At 43.0% G+C, this 20,309-nt stretch overlaps 1 protein-coding gene across 5 annotated transcripts in view; it reads right to left on the bottom strand.

The window, feature by feature from the left end:
* LOC105689418 (methylcytosine dioxygenase TET2) overlaps positions 1-17,256 on the bottom strand; it is a 78,698-nt gene extending 61,442 nt beyond the window's left edge. For 2 of the 5 annotated variants that reach the window (XM_048651075.1, XM_048651080.1), the window contains exons 1-2: positions 16,341-17,179; positions 7,008-9,326 (exon numbers count right to left, since the gene is read on the bottom strand). In XM_048651075.1, coding sequence (XP_048507032.1) covers positions 7,008-8,090 — 1,083 coding nt within the window. In that variant the 5' untranslated portion in view covers positions 8,091-9,326; positions 16,341-17,179. Of the gene's footprint in view, positions 1-7,007; positions 9,327-9,540; positions 10,013-13,932; positions 14,073-16,340 lie in introns of those variants that run through there. The other 3 variants (XM_048651076.1, XM_048651077.1, XM_048651079.1) reach the window with 3 other exon arrangements.
* Between the last annotated feature and the right edge of the window lie 3,053 nt (positions 17,257-20,309).

Genomic DNA, 20,309 nt, shown 5'->3' with positions numbered 1-20,309 from the left:
ACTGATTAACCCAGCTGGGTCGGGTAGCTACGTATCGTGCACAGGTGTACCGTATACGCTTAGGTATATACGTATACAGTGTATTACGAGAGACCCGCGTAGACAAATGATTGTGCAAAAGTGCAAGACTTCTGACGCCCGAAGCCCTACAAACTCTTCTCAATTTCTCGATAAATCGAAATGGAGAAGCCAAAAAACAGGAATTCACTCTTCGCGAGGCCTGTGTGGCTCACCTGTCCCGGCCACGTAGTACACCGACCACGCTCTGTACGGTGTATACAGCCGATACTCACGGAGGTACACGCGTGTATGCAGCATGCACGCGGTGTAATATTGCGAAACTTTTTAACGCGTTGTGCTCGATAAAAGTTCTCGACAAAATGACGCGAGCCACGGCCGTCCCGGAGTATCGGGCGTGCCGAGTGACATGCGAACACCTGATGAAGGGTATCGCCCTGTACGCGATCGTAAGACGAATAGATACATACGGTTTTAAGGGATGAAAAGCGAGACGAAACCCGGTGGTGACGCCGAGTCGGACACTTTTCTGTTTTGGTTTTTTTATTTCTTATTTCTTATTTCTTATATTTTCTAACGGTGTATTATATGTATATATATATTTGAACGTTGATGACGTGGATAAGATATTGGTCGGACACCGTAACGTTATTATAGGTACACGGGCGACGACGGAGATGAATTCTTTTTCGGCAGACTGTACATACATCTCGAGAGTTGAGTGAACGCGTGTATATCTCTCTGTGTGTACGCGTTATATACTTTCGGATACTGTACACACTTTTCGTTGAAGTTTATTCAGGTTCTGATAACCGGACGATAAGACGACGCAACGTTAAGTTCAGGGTTATCAAGCTGGTAGGCCAACCAACTCTGCAGCGTTCAATATGTGCCAAAGGAAAATAGAAATGACCCGACGATATCGGCCTATCGTACAGACCGCTGTCTACGCGCGGTTAGAATCTGACTTGTACATCAGATATTTTATCTAATTTTACGATTCGAAAACCCTTGCAATTACACACACGTCACGCTTTGACAGAAATCTCACGATAATTTCGGAATAAAAAGAAATCCTCAAATCACGCGTGCGAATTTTCGTCGGAACGGAAATCGTGAGAGATACATGAGAGGGGCATAATCAGAGGAAATCGTCGATCGCGTGAAGCGTGGAAGTCGTGTTCGAAATAGTAAGGAAAAAAAAAAAGAAAAAAACGAAAAAAAGCAACGAGAAACAAAAAGAAAGATCGATGTACCGTAAAATGGCCGCGTACTAACCTACCCTAAACAGTTGGAAATGGGAGGACCCAATTCACGCACGTACGCGTGTCCCCTTTTATAACCCGCGTTCGTTGGCTCGTCATTTTGTTGGTTAGCATGCACACGAGAAACGGTTATACGCGTGTGGGGAGGTTGCGCCATTGGTTGAGCCTAACAGAGGGGTGGTATGCGATCGAATGAACCGGGAGGGAAACCAGCCTCGGGTACTGGGTGGCTGTGACTCTGGCTCTCCGGCTCTGGATTTGGATCCGGATATACGTATACGCGGCTACGGCTCTGTGGCGTTCCGCTTTTTCGAGTGCGCCCGGCAGCCACGCGCGCTTAGCCGGGCGCTCTGCCTGCCCGCCCCGCGCTGCGTGAAAATTATTCGAGAATCCGGCAATTGGGAAATTCCGTGAAATTGGGGTGAAAATTACTAGGCTATGCTTTAAATTTTACCCGCTACCACCGAGAGCCGGGAACCTCCTATCTACCGGCAGCACGCGCGCGCCCTCCGGTCCCCCTTTCGCTTTCTCTCCGGCCACCCTCCCTCCCTCCCTCCCTCCCTCTCTCCCTCTCTCTCTCTCATCGCGAAGCTCTCTAATAAACGTTCTTTTTACGCGGAATGGTTCGTTCTCTGCGGGCGTTTTTGTCCCGTGTTCTCTCGCCCCGTCGGACCATTCCTCGATTCCAATCTCCGTCACGAGCTATTATTATATGGGGATGCTGATCCTGATTCGAACGATGTAAAAATCGGTACCCCTGGATCGGGGCTACCGTTACCATACCGACATCACGCGGAATTGAAGCATATCTAGCTAGGATCGCTGTTCTATACTATTTTGCCAAACGCGTTATATTTCGGAAGATCGATCTGCTCGCTCCTCGCACAGCTCCGGTTGAATTTCACTTTTTAATTAAAACCGTCCGCGGTTTGCAGGCGCGAGCGCGCGCGCGCGCGATCCGCCTACACCAAAGAGTTGAGTCTCGACCTACGGTGACCCGTAACCTTTGACCTAGAATCCAGGAGTTTTCCTTTCGTTCGACGTATAGTAAAACCGGTGCCGGCGGCTATTTTTCTTCTCCATTTATAGCCGATCGACGTACCAACTTTTATTATTCGCTAAAGATAAAATTACCATCGATATAACGTACATATAACATTTGTGCGAACGAGTTCTTTGAAAAATTGGGTCACACGATTTTCCATGTCACCGAACGGTCGCGATACGTACGTATATAGGATACATAGATATGTATAAGAGTCGTAATCCATAAATCGCTGTACGTATGCAAATAGGAAAGAATTTATTTATTCGTTCTCCGCGGAGAGGGTACTACGCGTATATTATACGTAAATATACCTGTTGGAGAAGTGGTCCACTCAGTCGGGGAAGAAAAACATAAAAGATATCAGAGAATCGTGCAGGGGCGGCGGTGCGGGGTACGAGTATGATGTACATGTACGCGTACGTATGCGTACACGTATACGTGCATATATATATATAAGGGAAGGAGAGGAGTACCAGATACGAAGGTCGTCGCGGCAGGTGTTCGTACGCGGCACACCGCGGAAACTCTTCCCGATGAAGAATAAGGAGGGTAGGGTAGTAGAGGAAGTCAGGAAGAGGCTTTCCCTCGGGATAAAGAGGGTGTTAAGTTGGGGAGGGATGAGAGGGGTTGTTGTGACGGCGAGTCAGCCTATATACCTTCATGTTCAGCCCCAGTCGTTCATCTATCATCCGAAACTCCTTTCTCTGCTTTATTCCCGCTTCATTCCCGCTCAATTCTACCTCCATTCCGGGTTCGTCCTACTCCCTTTATACGCCGCACTGTAGCGAGTCGCGTATAATACCTACCACTGTTTTTAGACTACGGAATACACGCTACACCTTTTTCTCCAGAATTTTTGTTTTTCCCCTTCTTTTTTTTTTCACCCCCACTACCCTAATGAAATAATTAAAAAATAATTATCGTTCGGTACAACAAGGACGCTACTTTTTAATCTCCTTATATTTACTCTCATTCGTATAAATGTAAAAAAAAAAAACTCTGAATAATTTCTGAGACGATTAATGGCCTGCAATAAATACTGTCCATATAGCCCAAAAAGTGGTGTATTCGGATCGGTCGGGTTCAATTAAACTTCTTGAGAAAAAAACCACGCGGAATTCGAACGCGAATTGCAGCATAGAAGAATCGTACTAAAATTTGGAAAGCTTCTCCCAACCGAACATCTCGCTTGATTCTATTCAACGGGCTCGATTGCAGTATTATACACATGACATACGTATATAGGTGTATTAAATAGGTATATCTATACACATAAATGTATTAGAATATTTTACGAACGGATGTATGCACTTATTACGAACGATTTGAATCGGCTAACATGTATGTTTGTTGTTTTTTTTTCATTTTTTTTCATTTTTTTTCCAGACAAACAAATCAATTAGGTATGTGCCTTTCTTATTACGATACGTTCCATGCTGTATACTCTGCACGTATATCGACCTATGAGTCACGCGGGCGAGCTATGACTCCTGTACGTGAATAAAAGCTGTATACATGTATAATAATAATTATTATTTTTATTACCATTATTATTATTATCATAAATACAAGTACGCGCGTATACAACACGGCGATGGATAAATAAACGCGCTCCGGAGTCGACGGTATAATAGCCCCGTTTTCTATCTGTCGGTGATTGCGTAATCCGCGAATATTAAAACGTCGAAGCAATATAGATCTATATATTGCAATCCGCCCGTGACGAAGTAGGTACGGATCTATGGGAAAAAGAAGATCATTATCCGGCTATCGCCCGACTGAGATATTCGACCGAACGGTGCAGTACGCGGTAACGTGCACTCGAAAAACGAGGGAGATTAAATGAAAATTACTCCGGTTCTCTCCTTCGGGATGATATGTGTACATAGGTATAAACGTTTCGCGAGATATTCTCTCCTCTGTATTCGAGAAACGGGCAACAACGCACCGACCAATCTATACCGATCGACGTCATACATCCCGACAGAGAGATCGAAGAAGCGAAAGCAATGAAAAAAAAAACCAAACAGAAGGAGAAAAAAAAAGAAAAAAGAAAAGAGTGAGCGGTGAAAGTAGGGGGTGGTATAGAAACGGGGTCGGGGGAGGACAAAGTGCGGTGTGGGAGAGGAGAGACATCATCTCGAATTGCCGATAATCAATAGTACACCCGTAGTTCCCGAAAAGGACAGAAAAACACGTTTATAACTATACAAACCCCGCGGAAGTGTGCAGTTCGATGTGACTGGTGAGAATTGAAATATTGAAAGATTGAAAAATTGAAGAGAATTGAAGAGGAATAAAATGGATAACGAATCCGACGAATCTATTTTCTACATTATTTTTCTATAACGAGGCGATCTTCTGGTATTTTTGCGAAATAAACAACAAAAATTGCGTAGGATATAGTTTATACTAGTTTACATGAAAACGATGGAAAATCGCAGGAGCTGTTCACATATAATTAATTCATCGATGAACAATATCTGGTCTATATTTGTTCAGTTACAGATTGCATTTCTCGAAGTTATTTCTCGATCGTAAATAGTTTCTCTTTCTCTTCCTTCACGTTTTCCAATAACAACTTTGATTGTGGTAACTAAGCGTTTTTTTTTTTTTTTTTTTTCTTTCGTTTTAATTCTTATTTTTATCAGAGTGCGTAACGAAGTAGAAATAGCCACATTATAATAATTATAAAACACCCCGCGAGATGAGGCGTTGAGAAATCGGAGAAGAAAATGAAAAAAAAAAAGAGGAAAAAAAAAAAGAAAAAATCACTTCTGTACATGCGTGTGTACTATACGTAGTGTACATTTGATTCTAGCGGCATAAAAATTCATCACCGTCGTATTATGTCGGTTTTGTTTTCTCTTAGATTGGGTGACCTACGGGCAGTCCGTGAACTTGCCTCAACGATAAGATCCCTCCATAAGAAACTAATATCAGTGCGAGAAAATACGCGGCCATATAGACGACCTGACTTTAATAATGAAACCATCCGTGATGAATTATTGAAAGGGGGGGGGAGGAGGGTTTGGCCGAACGATAATTGAAGAAAAAAAGAAAAAGAAAATGAATAAAAAGAGTACGGTAATTTTTAATACCAGGCACTTCGCGCGCCAACCCCCACCGCGATGCTCGCGCTTCGCTCTTATCTTTAATACATGTACAGTTACGTACAATAATGAGAAGAAATCGATAAAATTTGTGTTAATAGACAGGGCATATGCGTTAACACGATTATCTGAAAATTTCGATTCTTCCAATTTTATTCTATTCAATTATTGAGTTAATTTTTTCTTTTTCTCGGTTCCTACTTTCTTTTTTGTTCTAATTGAAATTCCAACGTTCGAACGCGATTACGCGCATTAGTTACGATTTGTGTATACGTGTGTATACATATACGGACATCGAATACGTACGCGGCTATAGTTTAAACGGGATAAAGCGTGACACTAACCCTTCGCTAGAATCGGGTAAAGGTGCAGGAGGGTATATGACGGCGGAGGGGTGAAAAGCGGAAAAGGGAGGCGAGACTCGTACCACCCTTCGATTCAATGTCGACGCAATAATAAACCACCACCGCGCGTTATCTGTATTTCTGTATTTCTGTATTTCCCTCTGGGATTCTCGCCACATCCAGGCCAAGTTCAAGCTATATATACACACACATATATACAAACGCTCACCCGACTGGTATGCACATCACCGTACACTACGTAACTACGTACGTGTGTACCCGAGTATCTACGTATATAAATGTATACATATATACAGAGAGATATACAGAGAAACTCGGCACAGCGCGCGCGTATACCCCGGGTATAACGTCATCCGCAAACACGTAGCGCACCGTACGCGCGTACCTGTACCTCCCGGTACACCTCCATCCCACCCTCCTTCTCTGCGTTACATCAGCGATCGTAAAATAACTGCCCCCCCACCCCCACCCCACCCCTCCCTCGTCCTCCACTCAACCCCTAAACTATCTCATCTTTACACGTGTCTCTTTGCTGTGGAGTACGCATTACAGGTACATACCTACTACATACATTTTATGTGCGTGCACGTATGTACGTGTCGTATACGGAATAACGTGAACGGGTATGTATGCATGTACATCATTACGTGTACCAAGTATCGCAAACTCTATGAATACACGTGTACACCTATATGTATTATGCAAATGTATGGGTGGAACGGGTACATAGGTGTATATATGTTATGTATGCATGTGGGTATGTACAGAGGTGGGCTTAGTTATTACCCATCCTGTTGGGCGAAGCTTTCGCGCGAGAAATGTTAAGGATGGGTGGTGGTTGGTTGGTTGGCTGGTTGGTTGGTTGGTTGGTTCGTCGGTGCGTCGGATGGTTGGTGCTTTTAACATTCGCCTCGCTCTCGCGCGGTGAATATTTGATCGCCTCGTCGTTTGCCGTGCGCGTGTTGCACGTAGCCAAAATCCTAACGACTGGAAAACTGGGTCTTCAAGGGTTAACTGTACGTAAGCCTCGCTAGACTAGAGATAGCGATGGATGAAATAGAGCGCAGGTACACGAGCGATCGTCTAAACTCGGATAATTGGTAACGACGAAGTGTCCAAAATCGGCGAACGATGAAAAACACGTGTATATAATTTTTCGAACGTTGCAAACGATCGTAATGACGATTGAGTGACTCACCTTTTTCTCCGTCAGTTTCTCGCACCGTCTCATTTTGCATATCTGATGACTTTTGTCGTTCCTGCATGGCGCGCAATCGCCGCAATTGTCTTTACGCTGGCACCCGATGCACTCCCCGCATCTCTTCCTCTTCTTCTTGGCGGGTTTATCTCCGAGTCCCCCCTCGCTGTCGCCGTCGCCCATCCCACCCCCCATGTGATGTTGTCCTCTGTTGGCGGTCGAAGAGACGGCGGCCACCTGACCCGAACTTTCCACGTTAGCTCCGTCTTCCGATTCCATGGAACCGGCGCGAATTTTTCTACGCTCCTTTTTACGCCCGTCGATATTAACGCGAGACGTAACGGGCGTGTCCAATACCGTGGACATTGGGTTTTGAAAGTTCGTATGATGTAGCTGGGGGTATTCGGGTTTAACGACGGTTAGCACGGTGTGATGTGGATGTCCCGGCGGCGGCGGAAACGCCTGTACCGGACTGGAACCCAGTAGTTGTATGTGACGTTCGTCGAGCAATTGTTGCTGAAGAGCCGGGACCTCCCTCGCCTGCACGGGCGCGGGAACCAGAGGATACCCCACCGGGGCGCGGTGAGGATGTGGATGAGGATGAGGATGAGGATGAGGCGTGGGGAGCGGACTGCCCAAGGTGTGAAAACTGGGCAATCCTACGGCGGTAACCGGTGGCGAATGCGACACGGACGCGGGCGATAGGGGGGTGAGGGCGGTCAGTTGCGGTTCGGATTCACTCGGCGCCGTGAATTGGCTCGCGAAACTCGGTAGTCCTTCGCCACCGGCGTTCTTCGACTCCCAAGGTCGGTACTGACTCGCGAGTACCACTTCGCCTCTGGAGTCGATCAGTCGACCCGTGAGTCCCTCGTAATAATCCCAGGAGGATGTGAGCCCCAGACCAACGTCTTGGGGATGGAGCGTAGTGAGCGTAGTGGAGCTGTCCATGGTGCCGTCTGCGAAGCTGCTGAAAGGCGGAAGGTGACGAGCTGCAGGGTCCCCCGTGCCGGAATTCGGCGAGGTCGCTGCTGCCGGAGGGCTGACCCTCTCGGAGGCGACCTCCTTGGTGACGTCAGCGCTCATCTTCCCCGCCACATCTTAAGGGCCATCCCTCCGAGCTTCTGGGCTTTTCGAATGTGCCTTCTATTTAACGATTTAGCTTCGACTTACGAAAGAAATTGAATACTCGACTCCGCTCACCCGCAGTAAAGACATTTGGACTATTTCTTCACTTGTTATCTCACTTGTTTTCGCTTTCTTCTCTTTAGTTTATATTTTATCTATTTGCTTTATATTGTTATTTTTTTTTTCTTTTTTTTTATAAATATTTTTTTGTTCTTCGTTTTATTTTATTTTATTTTTTTTTCTCTCTCTACCGAATATCTCACGGGAAAATAATCCTTCTTATCCTTTTGTACGTCGTTCACGGTTTCTGACCTCTTCTATCTCAATAAACGTGCTGCGATTATGGGTTATTTAAGCTACGACAGGCATCGTACGCGAGAATTTTGCCATGCTTAGCTATTCGGTGTAATCGTGGAGTGTAAGTATTAGGTAATTTTTGTACTCGTCAGGTTTAGGCTACGCTCTGAAGTAGATCGGTTCTGTCTGAAGTATCCTTTCGTGTTTTCTTCAAATTCAGTAGTTTTTCATTTTATTTCATATTATTTTGTTCGCTTGTATAAATTTTTTTATTTAATTTTTTTTTATTTCTTTTAGTGTGCTCGTTTTAAAAAAAAAACTTGTAGATACTGTACTTACGATTTATAAATATAAATTTCCTATTTGTAGTTGTTTTTTTTTTTTTTTTTTTTTTTTATTAATTACTGAGTATGAAGGACTTCGATTCCCTTTAAGAGTATTATTAATTAATTTTGTTTCCTTTCTTGCTTGTATGTTTGTTCGTTTATTATTATTTCAATGATTAGTAGAAAATGGTAGTTTCTTTGGTTTGCGGTTTTATCATTATTATTCACTTTTTTATTTTCGATTTGGCACTGGCGGACTTTTTCAGATATAATTTGTACACTAGATAAGATAGATACGATACTATAGCTCTTGTTATTTTATTTTGTTTGCTTTTTTTTTTTTTTTTGTTTGTTTATTACTTCTTCTTCTTCGTTCTGTTTAAATTTGTATTTTATTTTATTTAAAAATCTCGTTTTTTTTTTTCGCTTTTTTTGTTTCTTCTGAACCTAAGCTCTTGAAATACAAGATTACAACATATACACACACTAATTCATTCTTTCGCGTTTCGTAAGAAAATAGAAATCACTTGAGGTTAATGTGGCTTGTTAGAAGGCGGTAGATTTGTACGATCTGAAACACAAAGATAATAAGATATCTTGTTAGAAGAGTCAAAAGCAGGGGGTAGGTATTCTTAGGGAAAAAGGTCGTAAGCGACACAGATGAAGAGAAAAAAAATGTTGAAAAAAAATAAAAAAAACGGAGGAATGTAACGAATTCACGTTACATTCAACAACGCCAAGTTCGATAACGTGTACCATATAGAAATACGTTAATTTATACGTACTATGGTCATTGATAAAAAATTGAGAAATAAAAGACGAAGAAGGTGGGCTGACCGAATCTACGCGTGAACGAGACGCGTGAGGACTCGGTTCTGTTATGGTCACGTGACATAGGTCCTGCACGATGACGGGGGGGAGGGCTAGCCGCTACGTCGACGTCGTCTACGTCGTCGTGGGTAGTTGTCTATTATCTACACGACTGGATCTATCCACGCCCACGCAACGTATATATATGTATACGTATACACAGTACGTTATAAGAGTCTCGCTAACTGGAGGGGAGAACGTCATAGTAGGATAGTACAGCGATGCCAAGGCTACTATTAAGGTTGTCCGATACACGACGTACGACGTTCACAGCCGCACGACCGCGATATACGCACACACACGGAAGAGGAGTGCGTTTGATGTGTCCGCATAAATGTTGTTGCCGCCGCTAGCTGCCTATGTCGCGCCCTCCTTCATTCACGTAGATCGTCCGAGTGACGGATACGAACCTCCTCACACTATCCCGCCGAGTACTTCTACGAGTCTCCGTTTAATTTTATGCAGCGTATGAAAAAGCTCGTTCCGAATCGGACGAAACGCGAGTCCCCGATACGCCGATAATTAGTAAAAATCGGATTCGCGTGTGACGGAAAAGGGGGGTAAAGAGAGAAAATAAGAGCGATTTCATTCGCGTGTCGGCGAATAAAATGAAAACGAACAAAAAAAAAAAAAACAACAAGAATTGTTTATCAAAACTTCGTCTCACCCACCGATGATATCGGGGGTTTGTTTACAACGTGATTCGTTCGTAGCTTTCTCTAGAATTGAGCGGCGTAGCCCAGCCTCGGTGAAATATCGATCGGTGTTCGGTTCTCCCTCTCGCTCTTTCTCTACCTCTCCCCGCACCCCCTCTCTCCAACTCTCTCGCTCTCTCGTTCTATGTGTTATGTGCAACCCAGCTCTATGTGCCCTCGCGGTATATACGGAACTTCATATACGCGGCGTATGTATGTACACGGTGTACCTACGTAGTTACGCCGGGGAAGTATATATACGTGGTCGAATATATATATATATATATAGGTATAGAGATGTACCCTCGGTGTTCCCGCTAACTCGCGCGCGCTCCGCACATGGACCAAAGCGCGGAAACTGTACGTGCATACGACCAAACCTGCCAACTTATACGTACATATATCCGTATAGATATATATATGTATATATACATGTCTGTTATGTACTCTCGTCGTGTACGTATACGCGACTACATTGTTAGCGGGGAATACTCACCCCCGTACCCCCCCCTTTCATCCCCCGGCCCACACACACGTACACGGATAGGTGCGTACCTATATCTCTACGTAGATATGCACGTAGGAACTCTGTGTAATAGGTTTTCGTTTCTATGTACTCTCTCTCTCTATATCCCTGTGCTTTCGCTATCACCGCGGCAACTTGCACTGTCGGCTGCCACTTTCGCTTACAAAGTTCAACATCTATTCGTGTACACATAGGTGTTACACCACCGACGCCGTATACCTACGTTACCGTACACCTCCCGTATTTTGGCTTACCGTACACCCCTATATTCCCGGAGCCTAGCCAAATACAGAGAGCTTTCGCCCGAGTTTACTCACTCTCCACATTTTCCCGATGTAATGAGACCATTTTCTAATCAGATAGATGTACACACACATAAGATGCGCGAATGGAAGAGGGTTGTGACAAAAAAAAAGTGAATTGAATTATAGGTAAAAAAAAAAAAAGAAAAGAATCGTCGCGCTCCGCAGGGTATAATTATTATCGATTTTCGTTTCATCGAAACTAAAAACTATGATCGTATATTACATACCACCGTACTAGGGAGGTTTCGCGGATCGAGTGGAGTATAAGAATAGAATTTGTGTTGTAACGGAGATTGCCTAATTTCAAGGTATATAGAACGGGCGAACGAGGGGAGGACGGTGGGCGCAAGGCCAATAAGAAGAAGTTATTTCGCGTTTCTCGAGTGACGTCAGGATGAACGCACCCTACTGCAGGGGTAGTTGGAAAGAGAAAGGGAAGGAGAGGAGAGGAGAGAACGCGAGTCGCGAGGCAATTGAACTTTCCTAGTATAACCATAAATCGTCTACACTGAATATACCGCGAACTTTAGTCTTTAAAGGTCGAACGAATCGCTGCTACGTACGCGTAACAAAATATTTCATCTAAAACCCAAATTCTCTATTGCTCTTATATACGATTATGGGTATGTTGACATCGTAATAGGGCGAAAAATAATTAATATCGATTGCTAAGTTTTGAGGTAAAACGTCCTCTTATGTATATCATCTACGTCGAAAGGGTCGCGCAAAACATCAGCTGTGATACGTATTCTGCGTAAAGAGTGGATACGAACGATTACGAGTGTCCGTTATAAATACCGAAGTGAAATGAAAAAAAGAAAAAAAAGAAAAATCAGCAATTTTTTTTTTTTTCACCCCGGATCGAAATCTCGTTGATTCGCCGGAGCTTTTCGCAACTTTTAATCGCATTTTTACACTTTTTCGCTAAGGATTATAATGATTTATTCCAAACCGCTCGTTTGCTGCGGGGTGCGACCATAATGAATCATAGCTTAAAGACTGTTTTTCACTTCGTATAAGAGGTACCCATACAACCAACATCGCGAAAATATATAGCGGCAGTAAGTTAAAACCGGAGAAAAAATGATTCGACTCGCGAATCGAAAGGGGTTGGCGAAAGTTGAAGCAAATTTGTTTTTGTTTTTGTTTTTTTTTTTCTGTTTTCTTCCCTTCGTTTTTCAAAGCAATCGAGAAGTCAGGAAATTAACTCGCGCGGGTTTCGTTTTTTTCAAGCGTTGCATGACTCACATACCGGGTTTCCAAAAACCGAATCGGCTAGATAGGATATTATAACGAAACGGATCGTTCAACGGCTTACTTTATAAGTATATCGCAGTCGGGGTGTCCCCATACCGCCCATGGGTAGCTCAGACGGTCAGACAAACTTGAGCGCGCAGATGTTTGCAGTGCACTTTCGCTGCACCAACTATAGCAAACGCACGAAAAATTCAATACCGCGTCCGTAACGCATTGTAGTAATGCCCTCCGGCTAAGGCTACAGCTGTAGCTCCCATTGGCGTCGAATTTAACTCACCGGGGTTTTAGTTCAAGGGTCTCGGGTTTTGGGTTTTGGGTTTTGCTAGTCGAGGCATTAATATAAACGGGTCATAACTACCTATATATGCTATATAATTTATTTGGAGTTTGTAGCCTACGAATCCCTACGCCTTGTCGCTAATTGTAATACTTGAGATCTAATGCCGACGTTGCTACCTAATTATTATGTAGGTTCGGTCGGTCGCGAATGACCCAAACAAAAAGTCCCAATTAATTACATCGCGAGAAACGCGGACCACCTATACATATACGTGGTATAGATATGTCTCTACGGAGATCATACACAGGTATTTCTCATTTTCCCTGTACATCTATGGAGACATTTTTTTTTCTTCCCCGATACCGGCTAAATCGAATTGATACGCGAGAACGTCGTCGATTGTCGGAGGGGCCACGGTGTGTAGGAATATATAAGTTTGACGGTAGCAAAATGGCTTTTAAAATAGCGAATTATTTTATCGAGTTATAGAGAAGGAGTAAAGCGTTGGCGCCGCTAACGGCGGTATGTATATACATATATGTACGATGTAAAAAAATGGAGAACGAACGGGCTCAGTTTCCACCGTAGTCTTGGTCGCGTCGCGTTTATTCAGAGTGAGAAAATCCATCGAGCGAAAAGGAGAAGGAAGAAAGGAAAATAAAAGTAAAGAGCGAGATGAATTTATAGGTAAAGTAGAGAAGAACGAGAACGAGAGATGATATTTCGCGGGGCGCGCCGGTATATATAATAATTTTGAGCCAAGTTTGGGTCCAGCGAGCGAGTATAAATCTCCGATAACGTTGCTTTTCCGTCGCTTCTAATTCCGGTCTGCGAAACAAAAATGGCGCTCGCTGCAGAAAAAAAAAAAAAAAAAACGACGAAAAAAGGAAAAAGAGAGGAAATAAAGAATAAAAAATAAATAAATAAAAAATGAATAAATACGAAAAAAAAAAAATAGAGGAAAGTTTGGAGCGAAGGAGAAGAAGCGAAAAACGAATGAGCCGAACGGTCGAAAGATAGGCAGAGAGAGAGAGAGAAAGAAAGAAAGAGAGCGAGGAGAAAAAATAAATGAAAATAAATGCCCAGAAAAATCAAAAAAGCATAGCGAAAAAATGGAGTTGGCCAAAAAAAATCAAATGAAACGATGAAAAAAAATGAAAAAAAAATGAAAAAAAATGAAAAAAAAACAAACTATATATACAAGGCATGCACGAGCAAAAAAGCTTGGGTACACTTTCGCCGACCTCGTGCAGCCGCGGCAGCGTCCCTCGACAAAGGCTGCCTGATTCAAGGTTCCACACTCGCACACATATTCTCGCATCTCTCTTACGGGTCGTATATGTACCACCGCGACGCCGATTCTGACTTAGACGACCAGCCGACCGTCCGGCTGGCTTGGCCGTCCGAACTGCGTCGCGTGCGTCGGTGCAGCGGAGGCAGCAACACAACGTGCGTGAATACCTATAGGTATTTTACATACATACGTATACGTGCATTCGTCTTTCTTTCGCGTATTATACGTGTGCCTATGGGTATATATTTACGAGAGTATATATACGCGGACATAGAGACGCATGCAGATGGACGTTGCATGTACATTACAATACGTTAATGTCGTATATGTATACGTACGTAGGTACGTACGTACGGAGAAAATATATACACGCAAAAGCGAACGCATGCGGCGTATAACTGGAAAACTGCATCGTTTTAAACGGACTTAGTAAAGTTAGTGCGTTGCACGCGCAGCGTGGGTATGTTAGGTATCGGTTAATAAGGTAACGCGGTAACGTAATGCGGTTGAGTATGAAAAAAAAGCAAACGACGTGCGAATCGGTAGTGTGACGACGTAGAGTTTTCGGTGGTCCGATTGTCGTTACGCGTCTACGGCGATACGCGCGAACACGTAGAGCGTAGCGTCGAAACGTGCACGTTGACGTTGTTGAAATTCCGCGACCTACCCGCTGCCCTCTTGCCCTCGACTATGTCCGCGGACCGTAGGTACTACGTGTGCGATGCACTCCGAGGGACCGGGGGGAGGGGGCTGGCTCTCTTATAAAACCAACCCACCCACCCACCCACACACTGTCAAGATATCGGAAATGATATAAAATTGCGTCGACTACCCGGCTGATATTTAAATTGGTTCGCTAAAGCACATTTTAATAATAATATGACCGGCTTATGTGCCACCGTTTTGCCTGCTCGTAACCTGTGGTACACGTATATCTGCAGATACCCCGACGATCCCGCGTCGTCGCCAACAGCCTCGCGGATGATACCCGAGAATAAACTTCCGATGCATTTTGTTAGAAATCGACAACGTTATAGCTCTGATCTTCGTTTCCTCTTTTTTTTTTCTTCAAACACTGCCCGATTCGCGTATTGGTTTCTCTCAGTTTTTCCCCAAGCGCGGTTCACCGGCCGAGCTTTTTTTTTGTTGTTGTTGTTTTCATTGATAAACAACGCGGCCTCGCTAAATTGAAGCTCGGGGATATATTGTATATATGAAAGCATCGATCCGCGCAATACACTCGACGAACGTTCGAATTCCTCTCCATCGTGTATGTAAGTTGTATTGCAGTTTTTCTCATATCCAAATATATGACCGTACGACGAATTTACTTTTAGCATACTTTTTTCGCTGCTCTTATCTTTCGGAAGTTTTCCTTTTTTTTTTTTGTTTCCCGTTAGCGCGTATTCGGTGGGAAAAAATATCCCGCGATACGCACAAAGTTGTTCCGCGATCGATCAATCGTACGAAGAAACACTGATCCGCACTTCGACGGCTTACGAGCCGTACGTACGTACGTACGATCGATCGGTCAACAGCGATTTCGTAGATCAATCAACGAATTTGTAAATCTCAATTTTTTACTTCCATAGCTGGATCAAAATCTTATGAGACTTACAGGGGGATGACGGTATACCGTTGATTTAATTTTGTCTCCGTTAATGTGACTTGTGGAGATATAATAATTATTCGATGATGTTCGATGCGAGATAAAGTCGCATTATAGATAAATGAAATAGATCTCGCGATTAGATTTCCATTCGTTATCGATATTGTCATTGTGGGTACAATTCTATTTTCATAATGCTAAATCGTCGAAAAGCGAAAACAAGTCTTACTCATGCGATTTATTAGATGGCAACGAATACACCGATCGATTCACCCATGGTATAATTACATCACATATTCGAAATGTAACGAAACTGATTATCGCGCTCCGCGAGACGATGATTGATCGACAAATTTTCCATAATATCAAAGTTTGTTCGTCCTGCATCACGAACGTTACGCGTAGATCGTCGAAAATTTTGAAAAAAACGAAACCGAACGGATCCGAAAAAGACTGCGAACCATCGCGAAGATTGCAGTGGAAAGAAGGGCGAAAGCTCCATAGCCACCCTATACTATCCTGATCCACGATGCACTTTTTCAACGTTGCGGACGATAAGAGCTGAGGTGGGAATCGCGAGTGCGTTCTATGCATGACAAAAACCCTTATCAAAAGAAGATGCGTATCGTCGGTGATAATATTAAACAATCAATCACACGTTATCATATGTTAATGAAACTCTTAAAATCTATGCAAATATAATGTAACGATAACAATATATCAATTGGTTATAATTGAATATTAAAAACCTGTTAAACTGTGCTGTTTTCCCTTGAAAGGTATATATCGATATTAGATTAGTTTGTTTTTGTTTTACTTAGTTTTTTTTTTTTTTTCTTTTTTCAGTATTTTGTTTGTTTGTTTTTGTTTGTTTGTTTGTTTTTTTTTTTTTATCTTGTTTCACATCCTACGTATCGATATCACAAAAATTATTACTCTCGTCATCGTTATAGTCCTGGTAAACAGTACTTTCCTCGATCCACCGCGATAAAGGTAAATCAAACTTCCGCATATTACGATTCACAGTAACTTTTCGATATACATGAACATTATATTGATATTCACGATGAAAGATAGTTAAAAGATAAATAAATACATGAACAAACGAAGGGGAACCAGAAACGAAAGGAAAGAAAAACACTTTTTCACATAAAACACGTATAGATGTATATCATGTACAGAGTATTTGAGCGGCGTCGCGAGGTTTGTGCCGCTGGTAGATCTTCGCGGTCGGCCGGATTTTGTTCCTTCCTCAACTTAATACGTACAGTTTGATTTTATATGTTCGAATTTTAAATTTTTCTGTTTTAAAAATTTTCTCTCGTCGTGGCGATAAACTCTCCTCAGATAATTTTACATACTGTTGGTTGTTTTTTTTTTTTTTTTTGTATTTTCGTTTTTTTGAAATTTGTTTTTTCTTTCGAATTTTATCCTTCGGTATCCCCCTTCCTTTTTTTTTTTTTTTTTGTGTGTTTTAAATATTACTATTTAACGTGACTCGGTCACCGCTCGCAATCAGTACCTTTGGTTGCGGACTGCCCCGGTGCTGTGCGTGCTCGCCGCGCAGTGACTGTACTCTACGCTCGAAGAGTATTCTTTGTCCGACTCACAGCTGCCCGCGTTCATCGCTCGTTTGAATTCGTCGGTATTCGGATTCGCTCGGATGTCATCCCGGCGTCATGGCGGGAACGTAGACGCCAGGACGTAAAGGACGCACTAGGGCTCGCAGGGCGCACCAGGCGTGGGCAATATCTATACCTCAGGCGGGAAGCCCTTGATGACGCCATCTTGTTGCAACCCCCCCCCCCCCCCTCCCCCTCCCCCCGTAAAACAAACTCACGATTATGCCAATGAGGAACCACCGCAATTATACACCGAATTTATACCTGCGTATCTACCATCGCCGCATGCTACAAGCGAATCACGATCTAACAAAATCAAACTTGAGTTTGAAATTTTATAACGAATAAACAACGAATTCCTTTGAGAAGGTGAATAACATTTTTGCTCACGTACTACGAGCAGCTTGCCTCCGCCGAGCGATACGATGACTTAATGTTTTTTTGCTTCTCTCGCCTTTATCGGTGAGTTGTAAGATACGCGATGCCTCAGAAGAAGAATAAATATTTTCGAAATGCTCTTCAAACAAAAGGTTGAGCAGTTTTTTGACCATTTTATGCAGACGACATGCCCATCGGCAAATACGATCGAGTGGATGAATATTTATGACGACAAATAATTATTGAAGAGTCAATTAGGACCCGTTGTTCATAAATTTTCATACGGCTGCAGTGTGTACCGATTGTATAAGTGAGGAACCAGTGTGTATATATATATACCGTGCCCCGTGAGCGTTGAGGAAAATGTTTTTTTCATTTTTTATTTCATGTTTTTTTTTATTTTCAGAAAAGTAACAGTCTCTCCCCACGTACCCATATCTCCATCTCGAAAGGGAAAATATTTTCATTCAGCAGCCGAAGCTGAAGATTACTTTCGCTCATATTTAAGGCGTTTTCTTACAAGTTACAAGGGTTGTAGCCGACCCTCGACGAATACGCGGTACGAGGATATACGGAGGAGGATGATGGTATAAGATGGAGGAAGAATTTTCTATCTACACACTTCGCCTTCCGGCGTTAAAAGTTGCTGATATCTCTTCAATTCTGTCTGACATATTAAGAAATAAATCAGAGGGAAATTCGGGGGTTCAACTTTCAGACCCCCGAAGACGAATCGAAGAGTGTGTAAACTTATCGTTACACACCTCTGTTTATTTTTTTCTAAACATCGACAGTTTCCAACCCCGTGTGCAACGTGGACGAAAGGAGATGACAATCTTTAATTTAGTCAGACGAAAACAAGATGTAGGGATTTATATAGCTGCGGGTTCATTCATGATTTTTTTTCGAAAACAACATCTGTTCACACCGATTGTATTGTGTGTACGGTATTTTCAATTTTATTTCCGGTTCATCATCCGCAAAGATCGTTGAATTTTGAAAAGGCGACGTGTATACGTGATCAGACGATGGGTTATACGGTACGAAAATTGTATAATATTTTCAGCCTTATTTCCATGGCCTATTAACGTAGTGTATTGTAGGTCATGCCTCGCGGGAAAATCATCCCTTCGCGTTTCAATTACGCGTTCAGGGAACACCGAAAACGGTCAAAGAGGAAAGGCTAACAAAATGGTGGGCCCAAGTTCGGACGATGAAATATATCGGCGGCAGTGCACACAAACCGAAAGAGAGCAGTGGAGTAAAATCGAATAAAGAACGGTGTCCTCGTACACGATAAAGGGAAAAAGGCAAGCCATACAAAACGCCTGCACTCATCCTTCGTTTCTTAATACGAAGAAGAACCTCTTACAAGCTCTTTAAGCCGTGATATCGATAACAAAGTGTTGTGAACCTCCGCGACGGTTTATGGCCAAGTCGTAAAACCAGGGGGTACCTATACTATATATATACCATCAAAACACTCCGTTTTGTTCTACGTCCCATTCCCCGCTTAGAGAAGCCGACGTCGAAAGGAAACCCCTACAACCCCATACTTACATCTGATACATGTACGCGAGAGAAGAATCTTTTTCTTTCAATCTATTCGCGAATATTTTCAACTTCCGCGTGTACGCCAAAGGCACCGCGCACTTGTTCCCCCTTTTTCTTCGGTGACTCTCCCATACCACCGGCCGTTACCGCGTTCGCACGCAATTTGCGAATTGGATTTTTCTTCATTACATTAATTTTATTCGGCACAAGCAGAGATAATCGTCCCCCCATAAAACCTGGTGACATTATGGATTATACGTATACCTATACTATGATACCGCACTGCCGTTGTTACGCGAGTTTTTGAAAAATATCACCAATATTTCTTTCGAAATCCGTCGATGAGCCGCGGCGACTTTAAGCGGATTTGCGTTTACCGCGTAGCGAAGTGACGAGCATGATGAGAATAAAATCGTAACCCGTGCACTTGGATCTTTGCTATAGTAGGAGGGTGTAGATCGTTTCTCGCTCGCTTCTCATAACTATTCAGACTAAAGAAAAAAAAATTAGCCGATTCTACAAATTCAAGTAAAATAACCGGAATCAAATGAAATAGTGTAGAAAGAACCCGACGTACAACTGCGTGTATATGCGGTATTATAATTTAATAGATGCATGCGCGGAATCGGAAGAATCGGAAGAATCAAAAAAAAAAAAAAAAAAATCATCACAATAATAATGAAAACCAAAATAATAACAACAACTAAGGAAGAAGTACGCGTAATTTTCCCAGGTAGAAGACTTTCCCTCCTGCATATTTAATTACGTGCGATCGAGGCACACGAATAAAACGGGGGTTCGTTGCCGCTGTTGCGCGCCGCGTTGCTGTTGCTGCACATGAACGTGAAGTGCACTACCAGAATATCTGGTCCGTCTGTCCTGACAGTGGCACCGCGTCATTATCATAACAATACCAGCGTATGCAGATATAAATTAATGCGTATTCTTGTACGTATCGGGGTTGCCAGCCAGGCCAGCCTGTGTGGCAGCTTCTGTCGGTTGACAGGAGATGCGTCATGCGCGCGTGTGTATAACGTATATAAGTATACAGGGTACCTACCTACCTACCTATATACCTCATGCGAAAATTCGAAACGCTCCACTTTTTCATACCGACGATTTATTTTTCTTTATTCATTTTATTTTACATGCGTGCGACGTGCG

This window comes from Athalia rosae, chromosome 2 (genome assembly GCF_917208135.1).
Source record: "Athalia rosae chromosome 2, iyAthRosa1.1, whole genome shotgun sequence".
NCBI classification, from domain to species: Eukaryota; Metazoa; Arthropoda; class Insecta; order Hymenoptera; family Athaliidae; genus Athalia; species Athalia rosae.
The sequence above is the reverse complement of the archived record's forward strand: the minus strand, read 5'-3'. Positions and strand labels throughout refer to the sequence as shown.